We start from the raw sequence: 26,704 nt of genomic DNA on the forward strand, positions 1-26,704 counted from the left end.
AGTATCGGATCGGAAGTGAAAAATTGTGGATAGGTGCATCCCTACTCTGTGTCCATTTTCTGGACAGCATGTCTCCAACATCTCCATTTCCTGCTCTGTCACGACCTAATGTTCCTGTCACAGTCCTGACTCATCCAGAGGCCTGATGCACCAACAGTTTTTCCTTCGATCCACAAGCCAATCAGATCAATTATAACTTGATACTTGATTCACCTCATTGTTTTTTTTAAAGCTCAGTAGAACTGAGTCCACAAATGAGAACCAGTGCCTTGAGACTCAGCCTGGATTCCCTACATGCAAAAAAGTGTTTTTCCCCACTTACCAAGTCGTATATAAACCATGTGGAAGGTTTTGGTGAAGTCTCAGACATGAGGCGTCCACATTGAGACTGTAGAAGTCAGATTTCAGCCTTTGCCTTAAGTGAAGCTTGCTCAGGCGAGGGATCGCTTCCTCACCATCCCTTTAACCGTCCCGGCCCTGGACCATGTCACTCTGAACGTTAGGTTTAACACTGTTAGCATTCCCGCGCACGGTGAGGTCACATCAGGGTTGGAAGTAGAAGTGAAGGAAACACTGAGAACCTGTTTTTCTTCTTTCTTACCTTTGATAAGAAGCTGTTGCTTTGTTTAGTTTTCTACTAATCGTACACATCGCGTATCATCGACCAGAGTTGCTTTCAGATGTTCTCAGCGGCTTTAACACTGACAGTTTGTCACACAGACGTGCACATTACGTTCGCCTGCAGTGCTACAGTGTGTTTGTTCACCTCTTCCAATGTGAAAGCCACGTCTCCTATTTCAAAAGATGAACAGCGTTCGTGCATCTTAAAGGGAATGGTTTGCGTCCTGACCCCCTCCTTCTATGCCACATAGTATTAAGACGTTGATTTAATTTCTTTAGGGTTATTATTTATTTCCTCAGCTTTGAAGTTGTTTTTTTTTTTTTTTTTTTTGTATATTTGTACCGTCTGTCATGCGAGCCTTAACAGACGGTGTTGCTTACTGTGTCGTGGTTTTTTGTTTTCCTGTGAAATCGTAGATGCTCCCTGATGAGCGTTTGTTTTAGAGACTGAAGGTTTCCACGCGCTTTCCCCTCCATTTATCTGTAAAGTCAGTTGACCGTGTTAACTTGTTTTAAAACGTTGGTGGAGGATGACTGAAAAAAATGTTTGTATAATTGAAATAGCTTTGTGAGCCTCTTTTGGAGCAGCTTTCAGGTGTTACCTCAAACATTTAAAGCTCTAGAATTATTTTTTTCCCCATTATCATTATTGTTATTATTTACATTCTATGTTTCCTGGCATTGGTTCCTGCAGCACCACACACACACATGCACACTAATCCTCAGATTCATCCTGTAAATAAAACAGCAGTGGTCTCTGACCTGCTGTTGTTGTATTTCACTGTAACTTTTCTCTGCTGACTGACAGTGGACGGACATTAAACTGACAACTTTTACCATCAGGTCTTTGGAACAAAGTAGTGCAGAAACGTTATTTTGTTGGTAATCTGTCCGACGCATTGTGTGCAATTTTTGTTTTTTTGTTGTTTTTGTATTAACAGATGTTGAGGAGATCAGAGTGGATGTATTAATGAATCAACAAAGCGACTGACTCACATCATCCTTTCATTTGTCATCACTAAAACAAATTCACACGTTCACACTCGTATTTGTCAGAATACAACCACAGACTGACCGCCGAGCTCCAGACTGTAGTCGCGTTCAAAGTGAATATTTGTACATAACTAATGAATGTCTCGGTGTAAGTAGCTGTTTGTGTGAAACGGACCGACTGAATGGAGCAGCCAGTAGTTTTTACTTTCGGTGTCTACACAGGCACCACAGTACATTCAGACTGTACAAACTGAATATATGTACATAATGTAAATGATGAGTATCAGTTTTAAGATCCCACTCTGTTGTTTGGCCACATATGTGCAGTCAGGCGAAGACCAAACGTACCACCAGAAACACCTCTGAGAAACACTGTCCAATCTGTGACGAGGACACAACACTGTCTTATAATTAATCAGTTTCTGATGATTTCATTTTGTTTTTGTTGCATGATGTGCGTTCATGCACGGTAACTGAATCGAGTTAATTCTGACTCAGGTACTCTTTTACAGCCTGGTAGTGCAACAGCTGTGGCATTAATTCTCACTGAATAAAAAGGTTTTCTGATCAAACTCATGCAGTTTTTTTCACTTTATAAACCTGCACAGAAGCCCGGTGTTTGTTTGTTATTGTGGTGTTGTGTGTGTGTGTCTGTCTGTCTGTGTTTGTATATATATATATATATATATATATAGATATATATATATATATATATATATATATATATATATAACCACGCAACTAACAGTATTGCCTGAATATGCTGCTTGTTCACTTTCATCACCTCCATGAAGAACTCGTTAACAGTTGGTCCGGTTGTTAGCTGATAAGGTTTCAATCTGTGTTTTTTCCGATGCTGTTTAGATATTTATGGAGTATGTTCATGCCTGACTTGGTTTTTGTAATCGTGTTTTTAGCTTCCAAGGTTTATAACAAAATATGCGTGGCGGACCAATTGCCATGATAACTGGTCCGGATTCGGGAAAATATCCAACTAGAAATCAGCCAATTACAGTGCACGTAGCATCACAGCCATATTATAAATAAGTATACCAAATGGCAATTGTCGGCTCTACCAGGTTTCTCTTTGATCAAAGTCAGGCTGGATAATCACTTTTTGATTACTGGGAGTGCCCTTGCATGGTTGATATACTTGACCAGTCGTTTTGTTTTGTACAATAACACTACCTCTACATAACTTCTGGTAATGTCACTCAGTTCAGTTTCAGTTTATTGTCATTGCAGTAGAAAAACACTTGGAATAAAAAAAAATTGCGAGCAGATCTCAGTGCACATCAAACACACAAACCATTCATTCAACCTGTACATCATGATTAAAACCCCCCAAGCAACATAAAAATCTAAAGAAGGTATTCAAAGTCAATAGTAGTTTAAATATCAAAAACTTAAGTGCCTGTGCAGATCCAAAGTGCTTTACTATAGTGCATTGTTAAAATTTTCACAGCCTGTGGGGAAAAAAAAAACTCCTGCTATGGGCGGGATGTTGTGCTTTTAATGGCACAATACCTTCTGCCAGGTCAAAAAAGTCACTGGCCGGATGATGAGATGGGTCATTAATGATTGATAATGCCCGAGAAAGAAGTCTTTTTTTTATAAATGTCCTCCAGATTGAGCAGCTCCACACCTGCAATACTGCTGGCCTAGCGGACACTTTGTGCAGTGCTTGTTTTTCTTTGTTTGTGGCGTTACCAAACCACACTGTAACGGCTCCTGTGAGGACACTCTCAATAGCACAGCAATAAAAGTTTGTCAGAATTTGTTTGTTTGGGGTGAAAGCCTTCAACTTGCGTAAAAAGAACAAACGCTGACGGGATTTTTTAGCAATAGCAATAGTGTTTGAGTTCCAACTTAATTATATGAAAGAGTCACAACCAAAAATTTGCAGTTTTCTACCCTTGCACCTCAACATTATTGATACGGATAGGCTTATGAGAGCTGTGTCCAAAATCAATGACAAGCACACAAGTTTTTGAGGTATTCAATTTCAAGTTGTTTTGTTCGCTCCACAGAACTATTTTTTTCCACCTCTGATCTATAGTGCAAGTCATCATTGGCATGAATGAGACCGATTATAGTTGTCATCTGCATACTTAATAATCAAATTGTTGGGATTAGAAGCAACACAATTGTATGTGTACAAGGTATACAGCAATGGGCTTAGTCTACATCCTTGTGGAGAGCCAGTGTTTACAATAAGTTGATCAGAGACACAGCCATTAACCTTAACCCTTTGAGCCTGCCAGACAAAAAGTTCAAAATCCATTTGCACATGGCATCACAAAGGCCAAGATTTTTCAGTTTTACAGTGTCTTGCTGGAACCAAGGAACTGAACGCTGCGCTATAGTCCAGAAAGAACATTCTTGCATGAGACTGCCTTTTGTCCAAATGCTGTATACAGAGTTCAGGGCAAAGGCAATGGCGTCCTCCACACTCCTGTTTTGTCTATAAGCAAACTGAAGTGGGTCAACGGCCACCGGAATCTGGTCTTTAATATAGTTCAACACAAGCGCTCAAAACACTTCATTAAAACTGAAGTTAGGGCCACTGGTCGGTAGTCATTAAGACAAGACACTGGTGACTTCTTTGGCACTGGGATAATGGTTGACCTTTTGAAGGCAAGTGGAACGCCTCAGTGACAAGTTGAATAAATCCGTTAGAGCTGGGGCAAGTTCTGAGCAGAGTTTAAGGACGCAAGGGGGGATTCCATCCGGCCCACTGGCCTTCCTCCAATTTGTCCTTTTGAGGGACCTTTGGACGTCCTCCTGATGAAGAATAAGATAGTTCTCATCTGTGAATTCTGGAAACGAAAATGTCTCCCCGTTCCCAGTTTCAAAGCGGCAATAAAACTGGTTCAACACATTAGGTAGAGAAGAGTTCAGAATCAGTAATGGTCTCTCTCCTGGGTTTAGATGAGGTGACCTTGTTTAGACCCTCCCACATACGTTTTGGGTCGTTCTCTTTAAAAAAAAAATTTAATTTTATGTCCATAAGAGCGTTTAGCTACCTTTATAGAGCGCTCTACTGCATATCGGGCCTGCTTATATGCAGCAGCATCACCCGAATTAAAAGCCACTGAGCGCTATTTCAATCAAATCCTTAGATTACCTTGCATCTTTGAAAACCTGGATGTCTAGCAATTTCCTACTTTAAGCTCTGATAAGACTGAGATGATGGTTCTTGGTCCAGTGAGACATCGTCAGCAATTCTACCAGTTAATGCTTAGCCTGGGCTCGTGTGTCATACATCACAACTGACAAAGTGAGCAACCTTGGGGTAATTTTTGATCCTACGTTGTCCTTTGACCTCCACATTAGAGATATTATGAGGACTGCTTTCTTTCACCTGCGAAATATAGCAAAGATTCATCCCATCCTGTCTATGGCTGATGCTGAGACTCTGATTCATGCATTTGTTGCTTGTAGATTGGACTACTGCAATGTTCTGTTTTCTAGGTTACTGCAGTCCAGCATTAGGGGTCTCCAATTGGTTCAAAATGCTGCTGCCAGACTTTTGACAGGAAGCAGAAAGTTTGACCACATTACATACATGTTGGTGTCTCTTCACTGGCTTCCCTGTCTCTGTGAGATCAGCTTTGAAGGTTCTGCCACTAACCTATAAAACTGTTCACGGACTTGCACCTCCCAACTTATCTCTCTCTTGCATTCGTCTATCTCGTAAGATAATGGTAGCACCACAGTAAGAGGCCAGTCAGTCCTGTTGGGAACAGCACCTTAAATGACTCAGCAGACCAATCCTTGCAGGACAGTCCTTACGCACAGATCACAAGTAAACTCGGACGGAGGGGTTGGGGCTGAGGATTTTTGTCTTTGTCTCTGTCTCTGCTTTCTACGCTGTCTTTTTGCCCTCTGACTGTTGGTTAAGCTTTTCCTCGCCCCTTTTGAGACCTTCATAAATGGTATGACACCAGCAACTGCGGTCTTCGGCGAGTGATTCCCAGTTATCTGGATCAATTTCAATCAATCAGTCAATCAATTTTTTTTTTTTTTTATATAGCGCCAAATCACAACAAACAGTTGCCCCAAGGCGTTTTATTTTGTAAGGAAAGGCCATACAATAATTATGTAAAACCCCAACGGTCAAACGACCCCCTGTGAGCAAGCACTTGGCTACAGTGGGAAGGAAAAACTCCCTTTTAACAGGAAGAAACCTCCAGCAGAACCAGGCTCAGGGAGGGGCAGTCTTCTGCTGGGACTGGTTGGGGCTGAGGGAGAGAACCAGGAAAAAGACATGCTGTGGAGGGGAGCAGAGATCGATCACTAATGATTAAATGCAGAGTGGTGCATACAGAGCAAAAAGAGAAAGAGACAGTGCATCATGGGAACCCCCCAGCAGTCTGCGTCTATAGCAGCATAACTAAGGGATGGTTCAGGGTCACCTGATCCAGCCCTAACTATAAGCTTTAGCAAAAAGGAAATTTCAGTGAGTTTCATGTCACATTTGCAGAGATCTTTAAAGCGCAGTGCTGGGTGACCTACTGGGCGGTGTCCTGACTCCAACTCTCCATAGATGATGTCCTTTTTGGATGCGGCTGTCCTGCATACGGTACACGAGCCCCATCCAACGTAAGCGTCGCTGGCTGAGGAGGAGATGCATACTAAGGGAACAAGCTTGCTTCTTCACAGTAATGTTGGAAATTTTGTCACGCCATGTGATGCCAAGAATCTGACGCAGACAGCAAAGGTGGAAGCTTTCAAGATGACTCTCCTGTCTGGCTTAAGTAGCCCAGGTTTCGCTGCCATAGAGCAGTGTACTTAGGATACACGCCTGGTAAACCTTGAGTTTAGTGTTTAAGGATAGCTGGTTGTTTTCTCACACTCTCTTTCTCAGTCTAGCCAACACTCCTTCGGCTTTTGTAATGCGTTTATCAATTTCGCTATCAAGAGACGCGTTACTGGTGATAATAGAACCCAGGTAGGTGAAGTGGTCAGTAACTTCAAGCACCTTATTATCAGTTTTGATCGATGGAGGTGCGGAGACATTCTGCCCCATGGTATTGGTCTCTATGCTGATGTTTAGCCCAAACAGAGTACACGCATGTGAAAACTGGTTAACCAGGACTTGGAGACCATCTTCTGTGTGTGAGATCAGGGCAGCATCGTCGGCGAACAACAATTCTCGGATGAGCACTTGGCGCACTTTTGTCCTCGCCCTCAGTCGAGCCAAGTTGAATAGCCTAAGATCACTTCTAGTAATGTGAATGTCTGAATGAAAAGTCGAGCAGCATCGAGAAGAAAATGCCAAAAGAGTTGGTGCAAGTACACGGCCATGTTTACTCCACTCTGAATTGCAAAGGGCTCTGAAACGTAGCCGCCATAACTGACTACACCCTACGTGTTTTCATGAAAGGAGATGATAATGTTGAGTAACTGAGAGGGGCAGCCAATCTTCTTTCCTGCTTACAAGGTCAAAAGCCTTTGTGAGATCTATGAAGGCAGTATATAATGGTATCTGCCGTTCACAACATTTCTCCTGTAGTTGATGGACAGAGAAGATCATATCTACAGTGGATCACAGAGCTCTGAATCCGCACTGAGATTCTGGATAGATGTATTCGGCAAGGACTTGAAGATGTGTCAAGATTACTCAAGCAAAGACTTTCCCAAGTATACTTAGCAAGGAGATACCATGATAGTTGTTGCAGTCACTGCAGTCACCCTTGTTCTTATACAGGGTGACTATCTTTGCGTTACGCATGTCTTGAGGTACCTTGCCTTTGTCCAACAGAGACACAAGAGCTCGTAAGTGGTTCCAGTAAGACTGATTTTCCACTATCGATAATCTCAGGAGGTATGCTATCCATGCCTGGTGCTTTTCCTCTTGGTAGGGCATCAATAGCCTTGCTGAGTTCCTCAACTGTGGGAACGAAGTCCAATTCTTCCAAGACAGGAAGGTCCACGAAGCTGTCGAGCACTTCCTGAGAGACTGAGCTTTCACTGGTGGTGCTCGACCCACCGGTCCATTTGCTTGTTTCTGTCGGTAATCACCTCGCCTGATTTGGTCTTCACAGGTGCAGTCTTTATAATTGTCTTCCCTTTTGCTTGCTTTATACCCTCATACTCAACAAAAATATAAAAGCAACACTTTTGGTTTTGCTCCCATTTTGTATGAGATGAACTCAAAGATCTAAAACTTTTTCCACATACACAATATCACCATTTCCCTCAAATATTGTTCACAAACCAGTCTAAATCTGTCATAGTGAGCACTTCTCCTTTGCTGAGATAATCCATCCCACCTCACAGGTGTGCCATATCAAGATGCTGATTAGACACCATGATTAGTGCACAGGTGTGCCTTAGACTGTCCACAATAAAAGGCCACTCTGAAAGGTGCAGTTTTGTTTTATTGGGGGGAATACCAGTCAGTATCTGGTGTGACCACCATTTGCCTCATGCAGTGCAACACATCTCCTTCGCATAGAGTTGATCAGGTTGTCAATTGTGGCCTGTGGAATGTTGGTCCACTCCTCTTCAATGGCTGTGTGAAGTTGCTGGATATTGGCAGGAACTGGTACACGCTGTTGTATACGCCGGTCCAGAGCATCCCAAACATGCTCAATGGGTGACATGTCCGGTGAGTATGCCGGCCATGCAAGAACTGGGACATTTTCAGCTTCCAAGAATTGTGTACAGATCCTTGCAACATGGGGCCGTGCGTTATCCTGCTGCAACATGAGGTGATGTTCTTGGATGTATGGCACAACAGTGGGCCTCAGGATCTCGTCACGGTATCTCTGTGCATTCAAAATGCCATCAATAAAATGCACCTGTGTTCTTCGTCCATAACAGACGCCTGCCCATACCATAACCCCACCGCCACCATGGGCCACTCGATCCACAACATTGACATCAGAAAACCGCTCACCCACACGACGCCACACACGCTGTCTGTCATTTGCCCTAGACAGTGTGAACTGGGATTCATCTGTGAAGAGAACACCTCTCAAACGTGCCAAATGCCAGCGAATGTGAGCATTTGCCCACTCAAGTCGGTTACGACGACGAACTGGAGTCAGGTCGAGACCCCGATGAGGACGACGAGCATGCAGATGAGCTTCCCTGAGATGCTTTCTGACAGATTGTGCAGAAATTCTTTGGTTATGCAAACTGATTGTTTCAGCAGCTGTCCGAGTGGCTGGTCTCAGACGATCTTGGAGGTGAACATGCTGGATGTGGAGGTCCTGGGCTGGTGTGGTTACACGTGGTCTGCTGTTGTGAGGCTGGTTGGATGTACTGCCAAATTCTCTGAAACACCTTTGGAGACGGCTTATGGTAGAGAAATGAACATTCAATACACGAGCAACAGCTCTGGTTGACATTCCTGCTGTCAGCATGCCAATTGCACGCTCCCTCAAATCTTGCGACATCTGTGGCATTGTGCTGTGTGATAAAACTCCACCTTTCAGAGTGGCCTTTTATTGTGGGCAGTCTAAGGCACACCTATGCACTAATCATGGTGTCTAATCAGCATCTTGATATGGCACACCTGTGAGGTGGGATGGATTATCTCAGCAAAGGAGAAGTGCTCACTATCACAGATTTAGACTGGTTTGTGAACAATATTTGAGGGAAATGGTGATATTGTGTATGTAGAAAAAGTTTTAGATCTTTGAGTTCATCTCATACAAAATGGGAGCAAACCAAAACTGTTGCGTTTATATTTTTGTTGAGTATACATACTCCTAATATTACCAGTCTGAGGCACGTTGAATATTGTCTGCAAGTTTAAGCCAGTAGATATTAGCACAAGGACGAGCAGTTCATTGAGCCCTTCCGAGCGCCTTTCAATGTCTGTAGGTTTTGCTGACTGGGGTTGCACTTATAGCAGGTCAGTGCACGATGTTTGGCGTCTATGACAGGTTCTAACTCGGAGATGTTGGCTCCAAACCAATTGGCATTCTTATGCTCCGTTTTTGCCATATGTCTTGACAGCGATGTTGTAGATAGAGTTCCGAAGAAACCTTCATCTATCCTCCTGTCCTGGAGGTTGGACACACGACACAGTCTCCTTGAGTTGCTTTATGAATTTCAGGTTGTTTTCGTGTTGGGTAGTCCTACTGATAGTTATTTTGGGCTTTCAGTTTGACTTAGAATGATATAATTTAAGTGGTTTGAGCTTTACCTTTGACACAATCAGAGAGTGATCAGTGTCGCAGTCAGCACTGTGGAAGGCTCTGGTGTTGCAGACAGCGTTCAGGGATTTGCGTCTGGTGATAATCAAGTCCAACTGGTGCCAATGTTTCGACCTTGGATGCCTCCAAGATGCTTTGTGGCATGCCTTATTCTGGGAGTAGGTATTTGTCACACACACCTTGTGGTAACAGCATAGTTCCAGGAGCCTTTGACCATTCTAGTTCATTTTTCCTATGCCGTGGTGACCTAACACATTTGATCAGTGTTCATGATCAGCACCCACTCTCGCGTTGAAATCCCCCAGAAGAAAGAAATATTCTGACATTGTTTTGATGGCACTGTCTAAATGTTCGTAGAACTGGTTTTTGGCTTCCGATGAGGATGTTAGTGTTGGTGCATAAATACAAACAACATTTATCATACCCTCCTGTGTAGAGAGGCGTAGGGTGAGGGTTCTCTCAGTGCCACCCGTTGGGGGTTCCACCATGCAAAGCATGGTGTTTCTAATACTGAAGTCAACACCATGTTCCCTGGTTTCCTCTTCACTTTTTCCGTGCCAAAAGAAGGTATGGTTATTCTCTCTCAATGATCCAGCGTCAGGGAGTCGAGTCTCTTGCAGGGCTGCAATGACGACATTTAATCTATACAGCTCGCGGTCAATAACTGCAGTTTTGTGAGCATCATCTATTTGTTTGAGGTTGTCTGACAAACCTGTGCGCACATTCCAGCTTGCTATACAAAGAGCTGGAGTCAACTTTTTCTTCAGATTTTTGCCTCGTGCATTGTTTAGCAATCTGCTTGTCGAAAAGGATGTTCTGAGCTCCAGGCACCCACTGAAGCAGGCAAATCGAGGCGGGTCAACACCTTGTTGCCTGGGGCCTGCGGCTCATACGTCCATGGAGTGTGGACTTATAACCCGTAAACTGCTGTCTTACATGTTGTGCTCTACACTGACCATGAGACTGGAGTGACCTCTCCAGGGTGCCAGCCTGGGCAAGATATATGGCGGCCTAGTGTTGCCCAGTTGTCTGGGCCCCCCTCTCGGACTCGCCAGCAAAGTCCAGTGGAATGCAAGCATTATGAATGGGGCTGGTTTGACTGCAGGAGCTGCTAGATGGGAGCCAAAACTGACTACCAACTGCCTGCGGTGCTCCACTTCAAATTTTCTGTCTGGATTGTTTTTCCATAGTCTTTTCCCAGTAGGAAGTGGCCGCAAGGCAGTGGATGTTTGAAATCAGGGTTTTCCTTCCCCTAGACAGGTTGCCCTCCCAGGCTACCGAGCCCTGTTTGCCCTGAGCAACTGGTTTAAAGGCACCAAATAACCGCCTTTTGCCCCTACTCTTTGTCAGTAAAAACAGTTCCGCCACTAGAAGGCCAGGAGTCGGACTTTGGTTGGCAGAGGCTATATGAGACGCATGCCTTTGGAGCATTTTATAGATAGTGGGAGCTCGTCCCCACAACCACCCCAGCTATGGTGAATAAAAAGTCTGCGGGTCACAGAGCTTTCTCTTATCGTGCCCCTGTTCTGTGGAATGATCTCCCTGCGTCAATAAAACAGTCAGATTCTGTAGAGACTTTCAAGTCCAGACTTAAGACACACTTATTTTCCCTTCCGTATGGCTAGCATACTGGCATACTATGTTATTATGCTTTCTACCATTTTAAATTCATTTGATTAATAAATGGAGTGGGCCGTGGCCTCAACTTTATCTAAAGTCTGGGTTTTTAGTGAAGCTTAGGGCTCGTGGCTGGTGATCACCTTAGTATTTCTTCTGTTTTTCTTGTTGCATAATGCTGACAAATTATACTGTATTTGTTGTCTTTCTGATGCCTGATTCTGTTTTTTTTTTTTTGTTTTTTTTTCCTCTGTGTTTGAGGTGCAGCTCCATCCAGAGATGGGAGTGGTGTCTACTTCTGCAGCCCTCCCGTCCTGTGCACCGGCATGGACTCCCAAAATTTCCTGAATATTCGTTTTGTCAGTTGTCTGTAGCATGGCCCAAGCAGAGGGGTTCACTCCTTTGAGTCTGGTCTGCTTGAGGTTTTTTCCTCAAATCATCAGAGGGAGTTTTTCCCTTACCACTGTCGCCTGTGTTCTTGCTCTAGGGGTTGGTACGGTTAGAACTTACTTGTGTGAAGCGCCTTGAGGGAACTTTGTTGTGATTTGGCGCAATATATAAATGAAAAAATAAATAAAATAAATAAAAATGCACGCACACAGAGACCTCTTGTCTATTAGAATATCTAGATAAAATGTTCTTACAGGTGAAATTGCTTGGTGAGCCTCTTTTAGATCAGCTTTGAGGTGTTACCACAAACTTTTTTTTTTTTTTTTTTATATTTATTTCATTCATTTAAAAGAAAACAGAGAAGCAAAAAAACAAAAGCACCACAATACCAGAATGAAAAGGAGCAGAAAGAAGAACAAGTCTTATGATTTCTGCCCCTTTTAACAATACAATCTTTCAATATACAGCATCATAGTCAACATTATTTAACAGATTGCATTTCTTTAACTTGTCACATACCACTGACCCATTTCATAATTATGACCATTAATTAATAGATTACATCACTGACAGGTTACATTTAAACTTAAGACACTCCAAACATTATTAACAGTTTACTTCTTTTTTTTTTGACTTTCTTGCAGCCCACTGACTTACTTCATAGTTTCATACTTACTTAATACATCTAATTTAATATGTTTTTTAAATAATTTAAGCGACCTTAATTCTTTAATTTCTTTATTAAGATTGTTCCATAATTTGACACCATTTACTGCAATACTCCTTTCCTTTACTTTGGTTCTAAATCTTGTTTTTTTAAAGACTTCTATTCCTTTCAATTTATAACTACTTACTCTTTTTTCAAACATATTTTGAATGTTTGTTGGTAAAGTATTTTTATTAACTTGGTACATCGTTTGTAATATTTTCAAATCAACTAAATCATGAAATTTAAGTACCCTATACTTAATAAACAATGGATTAGATGGATCTCTAAAACCACTGTTACTAATCACTTTTAAAGCTCTTTTCTGCAAAATAAATAAAGGTTGTATATAGGTTGTATATGTTGATCCCCAGATTTCTACACAGTAAGTTAAATATGGGACAATCAATGAATTGTACAATGTTAATAAACCATAACTATTTAATGAATATTTTACTTTATGCAAAACAGCAATGGCTTTCGCTATTTTTCCTTTTATGTAATTTATGTGTGACTTCCATGTAAGATCTTCATCAATCATGACTCCTAAAAATTTCATTTCTTTTACCCTTTGTATATCCATTCCATCTATTTGTAATGACACATTATTTTCTTTCGCTCTATCATTAAACAATATGAAATTTGTCTTATTAATATTTAGTGACAATCTGTTTATATCAAACCAATGTTTAACTTTTTCCAACTCTGTATTTATCACTTGTGCTACTTCCTGTATATCTGATCCAGAGTAAAACAGCATTGTATCATCAGCAAATAAAATGCTGCCAAGCACATTGGATACATTCACAAAATCATTGATATACAAAATAAACAGTTTGGGTCCAAGTACCGATCCTTGTGGTACTCCATAAATAATGTTACACAATTCTGATTTGGTATTATTTATCTGAACAAACTGTTTTCTATTTTCTAAGTAGCTTTTTACCCACTGATGTGCAACACCTCTTATTCCATATTGTTGTAACTTGTGGAGCAATCTTGAGTGGTCTATAACATCAAAAGCCTTTTTCAGGTCAATAAAAATACTTACAAAATAATCCTTATTATCTATTGTTGTTGATATTTTCTCTATTAGTTCCATAATTGCCATAGCTGTCGAATGTTTTGTTCTGAATCCATACTGAGCATTATTTAAAATATGTTTCTCAATAAATTTATCCAATCTTCTTACAAAAACTTTTTCCATAATTTTAGAAAACTGTGGAAGCAATGATACTGGCCTGTAATTAAAAAAAATTATGTTTGTCTCCATTTTTATATAATGGGACTACCTTAGCAATTTTCATTTCATCTGGAAAAACCATTCATTGTCATTATTATTTACTTTCTTTTTTATTGGTTCCTGCAGCACCGCACACGTGTGCGCGCACACACACACACACACACATACACATGCACACTAAACCTCAGATTCATCCTGTAAATAAAACAGCAGTGGTCTCTGACCTGCTGTTGTATTTCACTGTATCTTTTCTCTGCTGACTTACAGCGAACAGACATTAAAATGACGACTTTTACCATCAGGACTTTGGAACATCGTAGTGCAGAAACATCATTTTGTTGGTAATCTCTCCAATGCATCGTGTGCATGAGCTGCACCTCCTCTGTCGGTTACACCGCCACAAAACAGTACATGTATCTAAATGCCAGATACATGTGGGTCCATAAGTATTTGGACAGTGATCGTTTTTGTAATTTTGACTCAGTACACCACCACAGTGGAGCTGAAGTGAAACCATGAAGATGTTCTTTGTGGCGCAGACTTTCATATTTAATTCAAGTGGGTGAATAAAATTATTACATTCACTGTTTTTAAGCTCTACAGCATCTATATACGCAGTCCCTCCGTGTTCAGAGTCTGTAATAAAGTTTCTTTACAGACGAGCCAGCGGGTGAACACATGAACAGGGTTGATGACCTCTGAACTCTATCACTGGCATCAGGTCATACGTGTAAAATTAACACCATACAGCTGAGCGTTCATGGTTCTGTTACGTTTGGACCCTCAACATGTTTTCTTCACCTTTAACCAAAAGTTACTGTTGGCCGTCTGCACTTGGAGCTCTTCTGGTAATTATTTTCAGCTCCAGTATTCTGTGGTAGATATTTAAAATAACAGCAGGCGTGGCCAAATATTTACAGACTTGAGTGTATTTGTTGTATTTCTTTCAGTATTAACAGATGTTGAGGAGATCAGAGTGGATGTATCAATGAATCAACAAAGCGACTGACTCACGTCATCCTTTCATTTGTCATCACTAAAACAAATTCACACGTTCACACTCATATTTGTCAGAATACAGCCACCAGACTGACCGCCGAGCTCCAGACTGTAGTCGCGTTCAAAGTGAATATTTGTACATAACTAATGAATGTCTCGGTGTAAGTAGCTGTTTGTATGAAACGGACCAACTGAATGGAGCAGCCAGTAGTTTTTACTTTCGGTGTCTACACAGGCACCACAGTACGTTCAGACTGTACAAACTGAATATATGTACATAATGTAAATGATGAGTATCAGTTTTCAGATCCCACTGTGTTGTTTGGCCACATATGTGCAGTGAGGAGAAGACCAAACGTACCACCAGAAACACCTCTGAGAAACGCTGTCCAATCTGTGACGAGGACACAACACTGTCTTATAATTAATCACAGTTTCTGATGATTTCATTTTGTTTTTGTTGCATGATGTGCATTCATGCACGGTAACTTAATCGAGTTAATTCTGTCTCAGGGACTCTTTTACAGCCTGGTAGTGCAACAGCTGTGGTGTTAATTCTCACCCGGATAAAAAGGTTTTCTGAGGAAACTTGCAGTTTTTTGCATTATAAACCTGCACAGAAGCCCAGTGTTCGTTTGTTATTGTGTGTGTGTGTGTATGTATATATATATATGTGTATGTGTATATATATATATATATATATATATATATATATATATATATATGTGTGTGTGTGTGTGTATACACAACCCCTGGCAAAAATTATGGAATCACCGGCCTCGGATGATGTTCATTCTGTTGTTTAATTTTATAGGAAAAAAAGCAGATCACAGACATGACACAAAACTAAAGTCATTTCAAATGGCAACTTTCTGGCTTTAAGAAACACTATAAGAAATCAAGAAAAAAAGATTGTGGCAGTCAGTAACGGTTACTTTTTTAGACCAAGCAGAGGAAAAAAAATATGGACTCACTCAATTCTGAGGAATAAATTATGGAATCACCCTGTAAATTTCCATCCCCAAAACTAACACCTGCATCATATCAGATCTGCTCGTTGACATTAACCCTATGTCATGAAATTGACCCTATGTGTCTTTTTGCAAGGAATGTTTTCACAGTTTTTGCTCTATGGCAAGATGCATTATCTTCTTGAAAAATGATTTCGTCATCCTTAAACATCAGGAAAGTGTCCAAAATATCAACGTAAACTTCTGCATTTATTGATGATGTAATGACAGCCATCTCCCCAGTACCTTTACCTGACATGCAGCCCCATATCATCAATGACTGTGGAAATTTACATGTTGTCTTCAGGCAGTCATCTTTATAAATCTCATTGGAACAGCACCAAACAAAAGTTCCAGCATCGTCACCTTGCCCAATGCGGATTCGAGATTCATCACTGAATATGACTTTCATCCAGTCATCCACAGTCCACGATTGCTTTTCTTTAGCCTATTGTAACCTTGTTTTTTTCTGTTTAGGTGTTAATGATGGCTTTCGTTTAGCTTTTCTGTATGTAAATTCCATTTCCTTTAGGCGGTTTCTTACAGTTCGGTCACAGACGTTGACTCCAGTTTCCTCCCATTCGTTCCTCATTTGTTTTGTTGTGCATTTTCGATTTTTGAGACATATTGCTTTAAGTTTTCTGTCTTGATGCTTTTATGTCTTCCTTGGTCTACCAGTATGTTTGCCTTTAACAACCTTCCCATGTTGTTTGTATTTGGTCCAGAGTTTAGACACAGCTGACTGTGAACAACCAACATCTTCTGCAACATTGCGTGATGATTTACCCTCTTTTAAGAGTTTGATAATCCTCTCCTTTGTTTCAACTGACATCTCTCGTGTTGGAGCCATGATTCATGTCAGTCCACTTGGTGCAACAGCTCTCCAAGGTGTGATCACTCCTTTTTAGATGCAGACTAACAAGCAGATCTGATTTGATGCAGGTGTTAGTTTTGGGGATGAAAATTTACAGGGTGATTCCATAATTTATTCCTCAGAATTGAGTGAGTCCATATTTTTTTCCTCTGCTTGGTCTAAAAAGTAACCGTTACTGACTGCCACAATCTTTTTTTCTTGATTTCTTATAGTGTTTCTTAAAGCCAGAAAGTTGCCATTTGAAATGACTTTAGTTTTGTGTCATGTCTGTGATCTGCTTTTTTTCTACAAAATTAAACAACTGAATGAACATCCTCCGAGGCCGGTGATTCCATAATTTTTGCCAGGGGTTGTGTATATATATATAATATCTCACACACACACATATATAAATAAATGTTTTTATGTCATTTCAACATTCATATATTTAATAGCTCAGGGGTCACAAACGTTTTTTGTCGTTGTACAGATACAGTGCTGTGCAAACATTTTAGGCTCAGTTCAATTTGCCATATTTTCTGGAGTACAAGTTGCTTTTTTTGCTTTTTTAATACTTTGAGAGGTCCTGTGACTTCCAGTCTAGTGCAGATTTTTCCTCTGCAAAATACAATCATCACAGCACATTTCTTTACATAATCTAATCAATTACAAATTTACACACCAGATTTTGAGTTAAGAGTAAAACTTGGGTGTAGAACATGATGGCACAACAAGTTCCTGATAATCACTCCATTAAAAAAATATTGTACAAACCTGATGAAATATAATCTGTAAAATGCACGAGACCACGAAAGCAAACTGGCTTCCATCATGTCAGAAAGAATGTGTTAATACCAATATATAAATCTGTATTTTTAAATGTGACATATATACATATACAATATACATATATTAATTTGTGAACATTAGATTTTCATTATTTTTAAAATGATGTAATTGTGCCTGAAATGTTTGGTGTAAAGACGATAGCTTGACTTAAAGTCCCATTATACAGGAGATTAGATTACTGAGTCACACATCACTTTATCTGCAAGCAGAAGTTAAGAAGTACAAATATGGTGCATTGTGTAAAAAAATCATATGCAAGTCAGAATATGCATGAACATGAGGAAAACATGAATAAAAAATCAATTCAGACGTGCAGTATTAATGGAAAATAATAAAAAATACAGCACAGTGCAAATACCCCTACGACTAAGAAATCTATGTATTCAGAAATTTCTGAGAGAAAACAAACTAAAGAATTAAAGAATAAACAGACGTGTTGTTGAATTAATTATCCATTCATTATTTGTTGCCTGCGTGGAATCAGACATCAGACTGTAAGCCAGTTTTTGTTTCGCTTATTAAGAAAACACCATAAAATGCATTTTTCTACAAAAAAAAAAAAAAAAAAACCCTGACGAATAAGGAGTTCAGATTTGTCAACATGATCATTGGTGTTATTTTTTATGAATAAATTCATGAACTTTATTCTGAAGTTTGCTGAGTTTTAAGCCGTATATCAGAGGATTCATAATCGGAGGAATAAGAAACACTTCTATTGACATGAAGTTCTGCAGGTTTTGAGTTAAACTAAGTGAACCAAACCGCATGTACATCAAATCAAAGAGTGTAGCAACACCAAAATTAAGCAGAGCAATCAAATGTGGGACGCAAGTTTGTACAAATTTATTCCAGCCCTCGTTTGACCTTCGACACGTTCTCAGCAGAGGGATGTAAGAACAAAGAATAAAGACCAAATGAAGAATGTAAAAGACGATGTTGAAAAAAGAAACACCTGTGTTGGCGACAGACGGTGTGCAGGCCAGTTTACTGATAAAATAATTAGAACAGTAGAGTTTAGGGATGTTTGAGCCGCATAAGTCAGATTGAAGAACAGTCACCGTGTTAACAAACATGCAGAAAAGTGGTAACAGCCACGAGAAGACCACGAAGAGAGCGACTCTTTGTTTAGTCATCACAGAGTGGTACCTCAGCGGGAGACAAATCGCAACATATCTGTCAAAGGCCATGAGGGTTAGGGTCGAAAGGTCACATGGGTGTGAGGAGTAAATCACAAAACTCTGCAGAAAACACTCCGTGTACGAGGCCACGTGAGCGGGCGACAGCAGGTCTTTGAGAAATTTGGGGTAAAAGCCTGAAGTCCCGTAGAGTCCGCTCACGCACATACTGCACAGGAATACGTACATGGGGTCGTGAAGAGTTCGGTCTGTTACGATGGTTAAAATGAGAGCCACGTTTACAAACCAGATGATTACGTAATACAGAGAAGTGACGGCGAACAGAACGAGTTTGTGTTCGGCCGTGAAATTTAACCCTGAAAGAGAGAAAAAGAAACCGTTAGAAACAACCATTGTACTTAATGTCATTTATATAAAACACATATCAAATAGAAAAAAATAATCAAAGAAGACGTGTTGTTGTTCATTCATTCATTCATTTTCTGAACCAGTTCATTCCCTGGTTCTGATGATCTCTGCTGTTGGCTCTGTGTGTCTCGTCTCTAAATCAGCTTTCTGATGATGTCGGCACATGTTGGGAATTCAGACGGTCCCAGTGGGAAACACGTCCAGTGTCACTGCAGCTGAAAAAAACAACACCATAAACAACTTCAAACAGGTGTTCACAACTTTCCAGGTTTGAACTTTTTATAATCAACAGAGTAACTTTAGGCCTGTTCATCGTGGTTTCCACAAATGTTTAAATGTGAAAGACTCGACACATTTGTACAAATGGTCATTTCTGTTATTACGTTTAAGTCGGGAACCCACGGACGACTACACGCTGTCCAACACAACTACGACACAGTCGTTCCACGTTGCACCTCGACATGTTTGTTTCGTAGACGCGTGTTGTAACGGCGTCTCAGTGTGAACTGCACCACAAATATAATCATTCACCTGACACATGACGACACGTGTGTCATGCGATTTATTTATTTTTAAACCACTCTGATCATGTCGACCCATTTCTGACACACTGCTGAAGGCTGCATGTCCACCGCTACACAAGCAGCCTTTGAAATGGGACACGTATGATGTAAGCGAGTGACAGTTATGGCCTTTGAAGCCTACAGCTGCTGAATTGGGACACAGCCTCAGTGTGGGTCATGTGTGTGAAGACAGTCAGTTAGCCAGTGAGAATTTTCTTCAGCACGAGCACAGATATTGATGAGTTTTATTTGGATCATGCTCGTGCTTGTCAAAAAATGCTTTATCCGTAAGAAGCGTTAGTTGCCCTGTCTGTGTGTTTGGGCTCATTGTCATGCTGGAAGACCCAGCCATGACACATCTTCAGTGCATTTACTGAGGGAAGGAGGTTGTTTGCCAAAATCTTGTAATACATGACCCCATCCATCCTCCCTTCAATACGGTGCAGTCGTTCTGTCCCTTTGCAGAAGAGCACCCCCAGAGTATGATGTTTCCACCCCCATGCTTCACGGTTGGGATGGTTTTCTTGGGGTTGTTCTCATCCTCTAAACATGGTAAGTGGAGTTGATTCCAAAAAGCTCTATTCTGGTCTCATCTGACCACAACCAAACCAAATTACCTCACCAAACTAATTTCTGACAAGTTATTTAAATGAACGTCACGCCTGAAGTTTTATAAAGTAAAAATATCAGATATATGTTTTAGTTTTAAAGTAATGCGCTAATTTTTAAGGTTTTAGTGTGGACATGCTGTGCCAAGTGCATTATGGGTAGGATAGGGTAATCTCAGTACGTTCATGACAGGAAAAATGCATTTCAGACACTCTGATCAGGCTCCACGGACAACAGCATTAAACTCTAGTGTCTAAAACTCTTGTGAATATATTCTCTGGGTTAATAGATGTTATTGTGTTTGCGTTTGTTAAATTCCATGCATCTTAAATGTAGCAGACACGGATTATCTGAAATTTTGTTTTGGCAAGTTTTCACGGTCTCTACTGCCATCTACTGGCCAGTAGTGTTCATGACAGTATTCGCCCTGAAGCTGGGCTGATATTTTCAATCACAGTACTCAGTTCCAGCTCAAACTGTACGACAGAACCGCATGGTGTAAAAGTTCAGAGCGCCCGATTTATGTTCTCTCAGACGTACGTTCAAAAACCACACGTCGGACTCGTGTTTCCAGAAGCAAAACGTAAACAGAAGCTTTTTTCCCAAATTGAATTTACATTTCTTATTTTTTACAAAAACTCTCGATGGGAGACATCAAAGTAAAAAAAAAAAAAAAAAAATTACAAGACATGTCTGCGGTGTTTGCACATGCACAGTGCGAGAGGTTGGACGCTTGTAGCGCTTCAGCAGCGGGATACCCTCACAATGGCCGAACAGAATATCAAACAGGTTTGATTTTCATCTGACCATACGATCGGCGATCAGGAGGTAGTCGTGAGATGTTAAACACAGCTTATTACTCCATGTATACTAAACGATGCAGGACGTGCGATTAACCTGAAATTCGGTGCGATCCAAAAAATTCTTGTACAAATGAAAAATCAGCCGAAAAAGGGCCAAAACTCATGCAGTGTAAACGCAGCTGAAGTGCTGAACGTCTGGCACCAGTAGATCATGGCAGTGTTCTATTTATTTTGACACCGGATTTATCAGACGGTTATCTAATTACAACATGGCTTTTTTTTTCTTTTCTTTTTTTTTTTGAAAATGCCTTTTTTTTTTACAAATAAAAAATGGAATATTTTACAAAAGCACATTTATCTGTAAACACCAACACACGACACACCTCACATTAACGTGTTGGTTTACATAGAATGAATGAGTCAACCAATCAGTGTTAGCAGACGCACATTTTACCCACAACTCTTTGAGATCTGTCTTACAAATCTTCAGAATTAGTGCATTATTCAACATTAAAAGATATGTTATATTTTAACTTTGTACAAATACGAGGTCTGTTAGAAAAGTATCCGACCTTTTTATTTTTTCAAAAACCATATGGATTTGAATCATGTGTGATTGCATCAGACAAGCTTGAACATTCGTGCGCATGCGTGAGTTTTTTCACGCCTGTTGGTTGCGTCATTCGCCTGTGAGCAGGCTTTGAGTGAAGAGTGGTCCACCCTCTCGTCGTTTTTTTTATTGCGAATAAATGTCTGAATGATTTGGAGCTTTGCTGCATCAATTTTTTTCCAGAAACTGTGAGAGACCTCCAGGTGGACACCGTTCTGAAAATTAATATGGCTTTCAGGGACGATTTTATGGGGATTATACAGATTAAGGAGTGTTACTGCCGCTTTAAGGATGGCCCACAATGGCTGGGTTAGGGTTAGGGTTAGTGCCGATCGACATGCTCAGACCCTGCTGAAACAACCAGATCATTTCCAACGTGAAGGCTTTGTTGATCCGGGACCTCGTCTGACTTTCACAAAAAGGCAGAAGTCATGGACATCAGCACTTTTTCGGCACATTCCACTGTTAAAGGAGTTTTTTTCATGGAAAGAAAAGCGGAGGGACGCGCCATGGAGCCGTTCATTACGCGGGACAAAACCACCTCGGTGTTGGTCTCACAGGACGGCTTTCAGGTGGATTTCAGATGAATTCTGGTTGCTTTTCAGTCGTGTGATTATCCGATTGTGATTGTGCATGAGCTGGACATGCCCCAACATGTCCTGGAAGGCTTCATCACGGCGTTGCTTTGCGCCATGCGGCTCCACCGCGACGCGTGTAACTCCTCCGCACGTCTGTCTTAATGTGCTGTAAAAATGCTGATGTCCACGTCTTTTCACAATTCCTGTGCTAGTCAGACGACATACCGGATCAAGAAAGCGTCCAGTTTAGAAATGAACGGCACATTCCACTGTTACAGGAGTTTTTGTCATGGAAAACTCACGGTTTGATGTCTCCCATCGAGAGTTTTTGTAAAAAATAAGAAATGTAAATTCAATTTGGAAAAAAAGCTTCTGTTTACGTTTTGCTTCTGGAAACACGAGTCCGACGTGTGGTTTTTTAACGTACGTCTGTGAGAACATAAATCGGGCGCTCTGAACTTTTACACCATGTGGTTCTGTCGTACAGTTTGAGCTGCTGGTGTGATTCAAATCCATATGGTTTTTGAAAAAAATAAAAAGATCGGATACTTTTCTAACAGACCTTGTACATTAATGGAGTTATTCTATCAGTATTCATTTCATTTATACACCAAACCATAACTCAGCACTGCTTTATTTTGAAAGACCTCCGCCTGACGGCAGCGTTGTGATAGAGTAGAAAGTTGAGCTTTGTGGCTCCTCTCAGCTTGCTTCTGTGCTGGAAGCCATGTAGTAAACAGGAGCTTCCAGTAGAGGGCAGGATGCTCAAAGACAGAAGTGTTGACTCATTGTTTGGGTCTGTTGTCGCTTTTGATGCTACCAGAAGCGATCGTGGTGTTAAAACTCAAAATCAGCTTGTTTGTAGTTGCAAGTGTACCGGAGTTATCGGTTATCTGTAACGTCTGATACATTTTTGGGTGGTTTATCGGTTTAGCTTTATAAAAGATAACTTTTCAGTTATCTGATTATCTGTTATCAAAGTTAATTTTTTGGTTATCTGTGCCCACCATTTGATCTCAGTGCTGCGTTTGATACTGTGGATCATCATATTCTACTTGATAGGTTGGAGAGTCATTTTAGGATTACTGGGAGTGCCCTTGCATGGTTGACATCATACCTGTCCAGTCATTCTCACTGTGTTTTGTACAGTAACACTTCCTCTAACCTTAGTGACATGAAATTTGGGATTCCACAGGGGTCCGTCTTAGGCCGCCTGCTTTTCTCCCTTTATCAAGCACCTCTTGGGCACATATTGCAGTGTTTTGAGATTACCTTTCATTGCTATGCTGATGATAGTTATACATGCAGATAACTGCTGGTAATGTCATCCACATAAAATTCTTAGAAGATTGCCTTGCATCAGTGAAAAGCTGGATGTCTAGTAATTTCCTACTTTTAAGCTGTGATAAGACTGAAATGATGGTTCTTCGTCCAGTGAGACATCGTCATCAGTTTGACCAGCTAATGCTTACCCTTACCAAAAAGTAGTATATGCAAGTATGTTTCAAGTATATTTCTAGTTTACTTTTTATATACTTATCAGTACTATTTTTTGGTAAGTGTAGCCTAGGCTCGTGTGTCATACATCACACTGACAAAGTGAGGAGCCCTTGGGGTAATTTTTGATCCTGTGTTGTCCTTTGACCTCCACATTAGAGATATTACGAGGACTGCTTTCTTCCACCTGTGAAATATAGCGAAGATTCATTCCATCCTGTTTATGGCTGATGCTGAGACCCTGATTCATGCATTTGTTTCTTCTAGATTGGACTACTCAAATGTTCTGTTTTCTGGTTTACTGCAGTCCAGCATTAGGGGTCTCAAATTGGTTCAAAATGCTCCTGCCAGACTTTTGACAGGAAGCAGAACGTTTGACCACATTACACCCATGTTGGTGTCTCTTCACTGGCTTCCTGTCCCTGTGAGATCAGATTTGAAGGTTCTGCCACTAACCAATAAAATTATTCATGGACTTGCACCTCCCTACTTACCTGACCTGCTTAAACCCTACGTACCAGCCTGGGCTCTACGTTCTCTGGGTGCAGGACTACTTTGTGTCCCGAGGGTGAATAAAAAGTCTGCGGGTCACAGAGCTTTCTCTTATCGTGCCCCTGTTCTGTGGAATGATCTCCCTGCATCAATAAAACAGTCAGATTCTGTAGAGACTTTCAAGTCCAGACTTAAGACGCACTTATTTTCCCTTCCGTATGGCTAGCATACTGGCATAGTATGTTATTATGCTTTCTACCATTTTAAATTCATTTGATTAATAAATGGAGTGGGCCGTGGCCTCAACTTTATCTAAAGTCTGGGTTTTTAGTGAAGCTTACACTAGTGGCCGGTGATCACTTTAGTATTTCTTTTTTTCTTGTTGCTTAATGCTGACAAATTATACTGTATTTTTTGTTTTGTCTGATGCCTGATTCTGTTTTTTTCTCTGTTTGAGGTGCAGCTCCATCCAGAGATGGGAGTGGTGTCTACTTCTGCAACCCTCCCGTCTTGTGTACCAACATGGACTCCCAAAGTTTCCTGTAGATTTGTTTTGTCAATTGTGTCTGTAGCATGGCCCAAGCAGAGGGGTTCAACCCTTTGAGTCTGGTCTGCTTGAGGTTTCTTCCTCAAACCATCAGAGGGAGTTTTTCCCTTACCACTGTCGCCTGTGTTGTTGCTCTAGGGGTTGGTACTGTTAGAACTTACTTGTGTGAAGCGCCTTGAGGGAACTTTGTTGTGATTTGGTGCAATATATAAATGAAAAAATAAATAAAAAAATGAATAAAAATGCATGCACACAGAGACCTCTTGGCTATTAGAATATAGATAAAATGGTCTTAGAGGTGAAATCACTTTGTGAGCCTCTTTTGGAGCAGCTTTGAGGTGTTACCACAAACATTTAAAGATTTAGAAATTTTTTTTCATTGTTATTATTATTTACATTCTGTGTTTCCTGTCATTGGTTCCTGCAGCACCGCACACACACACACACATGCACACACACTAATCCTCAGATTCATCCTGTAAATAAAACAGCAGTGGTCTCTGACCTGCTGTTGTTGTATTTCACTGTATCTTTTTTCTGCTCACTGACACTGAACAGACATTAAAATGACGACTTTTACCATCAGGACTTTGGAACATCGTAGTGCAGAAGCGTTATTTTGTTGGTAATCTGTCCGATGCATCGTGTACATGAGCTGCACCTCCTCTGTCGGTTACACCGCCACAAAACAGTACATGTATCTAAATGTGATATACATGCAGGTCCATACGTATTTGTACAGCGACGGTTTTTGTAATTTTGCCTCAGTACACCACCGCAGTGTAGTTGATGTGAAACCATGAAGATGTTCTTGTGGCGCAGACTTTCATATTTAATTCAGGTGGGTGAATAAAATTATTACATTCACCATTTTTAAGATCTACAGCATCTATATGCGCAGTCCCTCCATGTTCAGAGTCTGAAGGTAATCGGGGAAACTAATGATAGTGTCTTTACAGACGAGCCGGGTGGACACATGAACAGGGTTGATTGGCTGTGTGGACATAATTTTACTCTCAACATGTTCACCACAATAGTAGCATAAAGCGCTGCAATCTGCAGAATAAGCATGCATATATTTATCAGTTCATTTTACCCAGAATGCATTGCTTCCAACTTGAAGTGGTGGCCAGGCTTAAAGCAGGAGGGGTGATCGGTATCATTGGTGCTTGCACCTCTGGTGGTGTGAAGTTGAATAGCCATGGTGGCACAGACAAGTCTACACACACACACACACACAAATCGCTGCACAAAATACACATTTGCAAATAGTTTTGCACACACAGAGATTTTTTTTTACACATTTGTAGACCTGGTTACACACGGACAAATTGAAATACACACTCAGATTTTTTTTTTTTGTTTTAATATTTGTGGATGTGGTTACACACAGACAAATTGAAATACACACACAGATTTTTTTTTTTATATTTGTGGATGTGGTTACACACAGACAAATTGAAATACACACACAGATTTTTTTTTATATATTTGTGGATGTGGTTACACACAGACAAATTGAAATACACACACAGATTTTTTTTTTTTTATATTTGTGGATGTGGTTACACACAGACAAATTGAAATACACACACAGATTTTTTTTTTTATATATTTGTGGATGTGGTTACACACAGACAAATTGAAATACACACACAGATTTTTTTTTTTTTATATTTGTGGATGTGGTTACACACAGACAAATTGAAATACACACACAGATTTTTTTTTTTTTATATTTGTGGATGTGGTTACACAGACAAATTGAAATACACACACAGATTTTTTTTTATATATTTGTGGATGTGGTTACACACAGACAAATTGAAATACACACACAGATTTTTTTTTTTTTTTATATATTTGTGGATGTGGTTACACACAGACAAATTGAAATACACACACAGATTTTTTTTTTTTTATATTTGTGGATGTGGTTACACACGGACAAATTGAAATACACACACAGATTTTTTTTTTTTATATTTGTGGATGTGGTTACACAC

The 26,704-nt window shown here is 40.5% G+C and overlaps 1 protein-coding gene and 2 long non-coding RNA genes across 3 annotated transcripts; 2 read left to right on the forward strand and 1 right to left on the reverse strand.

Moving 5' to 3' along the window:
- Positions 1-361: 361 nt before the first annotated feature.
- On the forward strand, positions 362-22,666 carry LOC117524111. Its single transcript, XR_004564715.1, has 3 exons — positions 362-733; positions 19,726-19,730; positions 22,656-22,666. It is a non-coding gene; the product is annotated as an uncharacterized LOC117524111 (long non-coding RNA).
- Positions 922-15,333, forward strand: LOC117524110. Its single transcript, XR_004564714.1, has 2 exons — positions 922-1,824; positions 14,979-15,333. It is a non-coding gene; the product is annotated as an uncharacterized LOC117524110 (long non-coding RNA).
- On the reverse strand, positions 18,045-19,546 carry LOC117524104 (olfactory receptor 140-like). Its single transcript, XM_034185835.1, has one exon. It carries the CDS (start codon positions 18,997-18,999, stop codon positions 18,070-18,072), a length of 930 nt encoding a protein of 309 aa, XP_034041726.1. The 5' UTR covers positions 19,000-19,546; the 3' UTR covers positions 18,045-18,069.
- Positions 22,667-26,704: the final 4,038 nt, after the last annotated feature.

The sequence above is a fragment of the Thalassophryne amazonica genome, chromosome 14, assembly GCF_902500255.1.
Source record: "Thalassophryne amazonica chromosome 14, fThaAma1.1, whole genome shotgun sequence".
In the NCBI taxonomy this organism is placed as follows: domain Eukaryota; kingdom Metazoa; phylum Chordata; class Actinopteri; order Batrachoidiformes; family Batrachoididae; genus Thalassophryne; species Thalassophryne amazonica.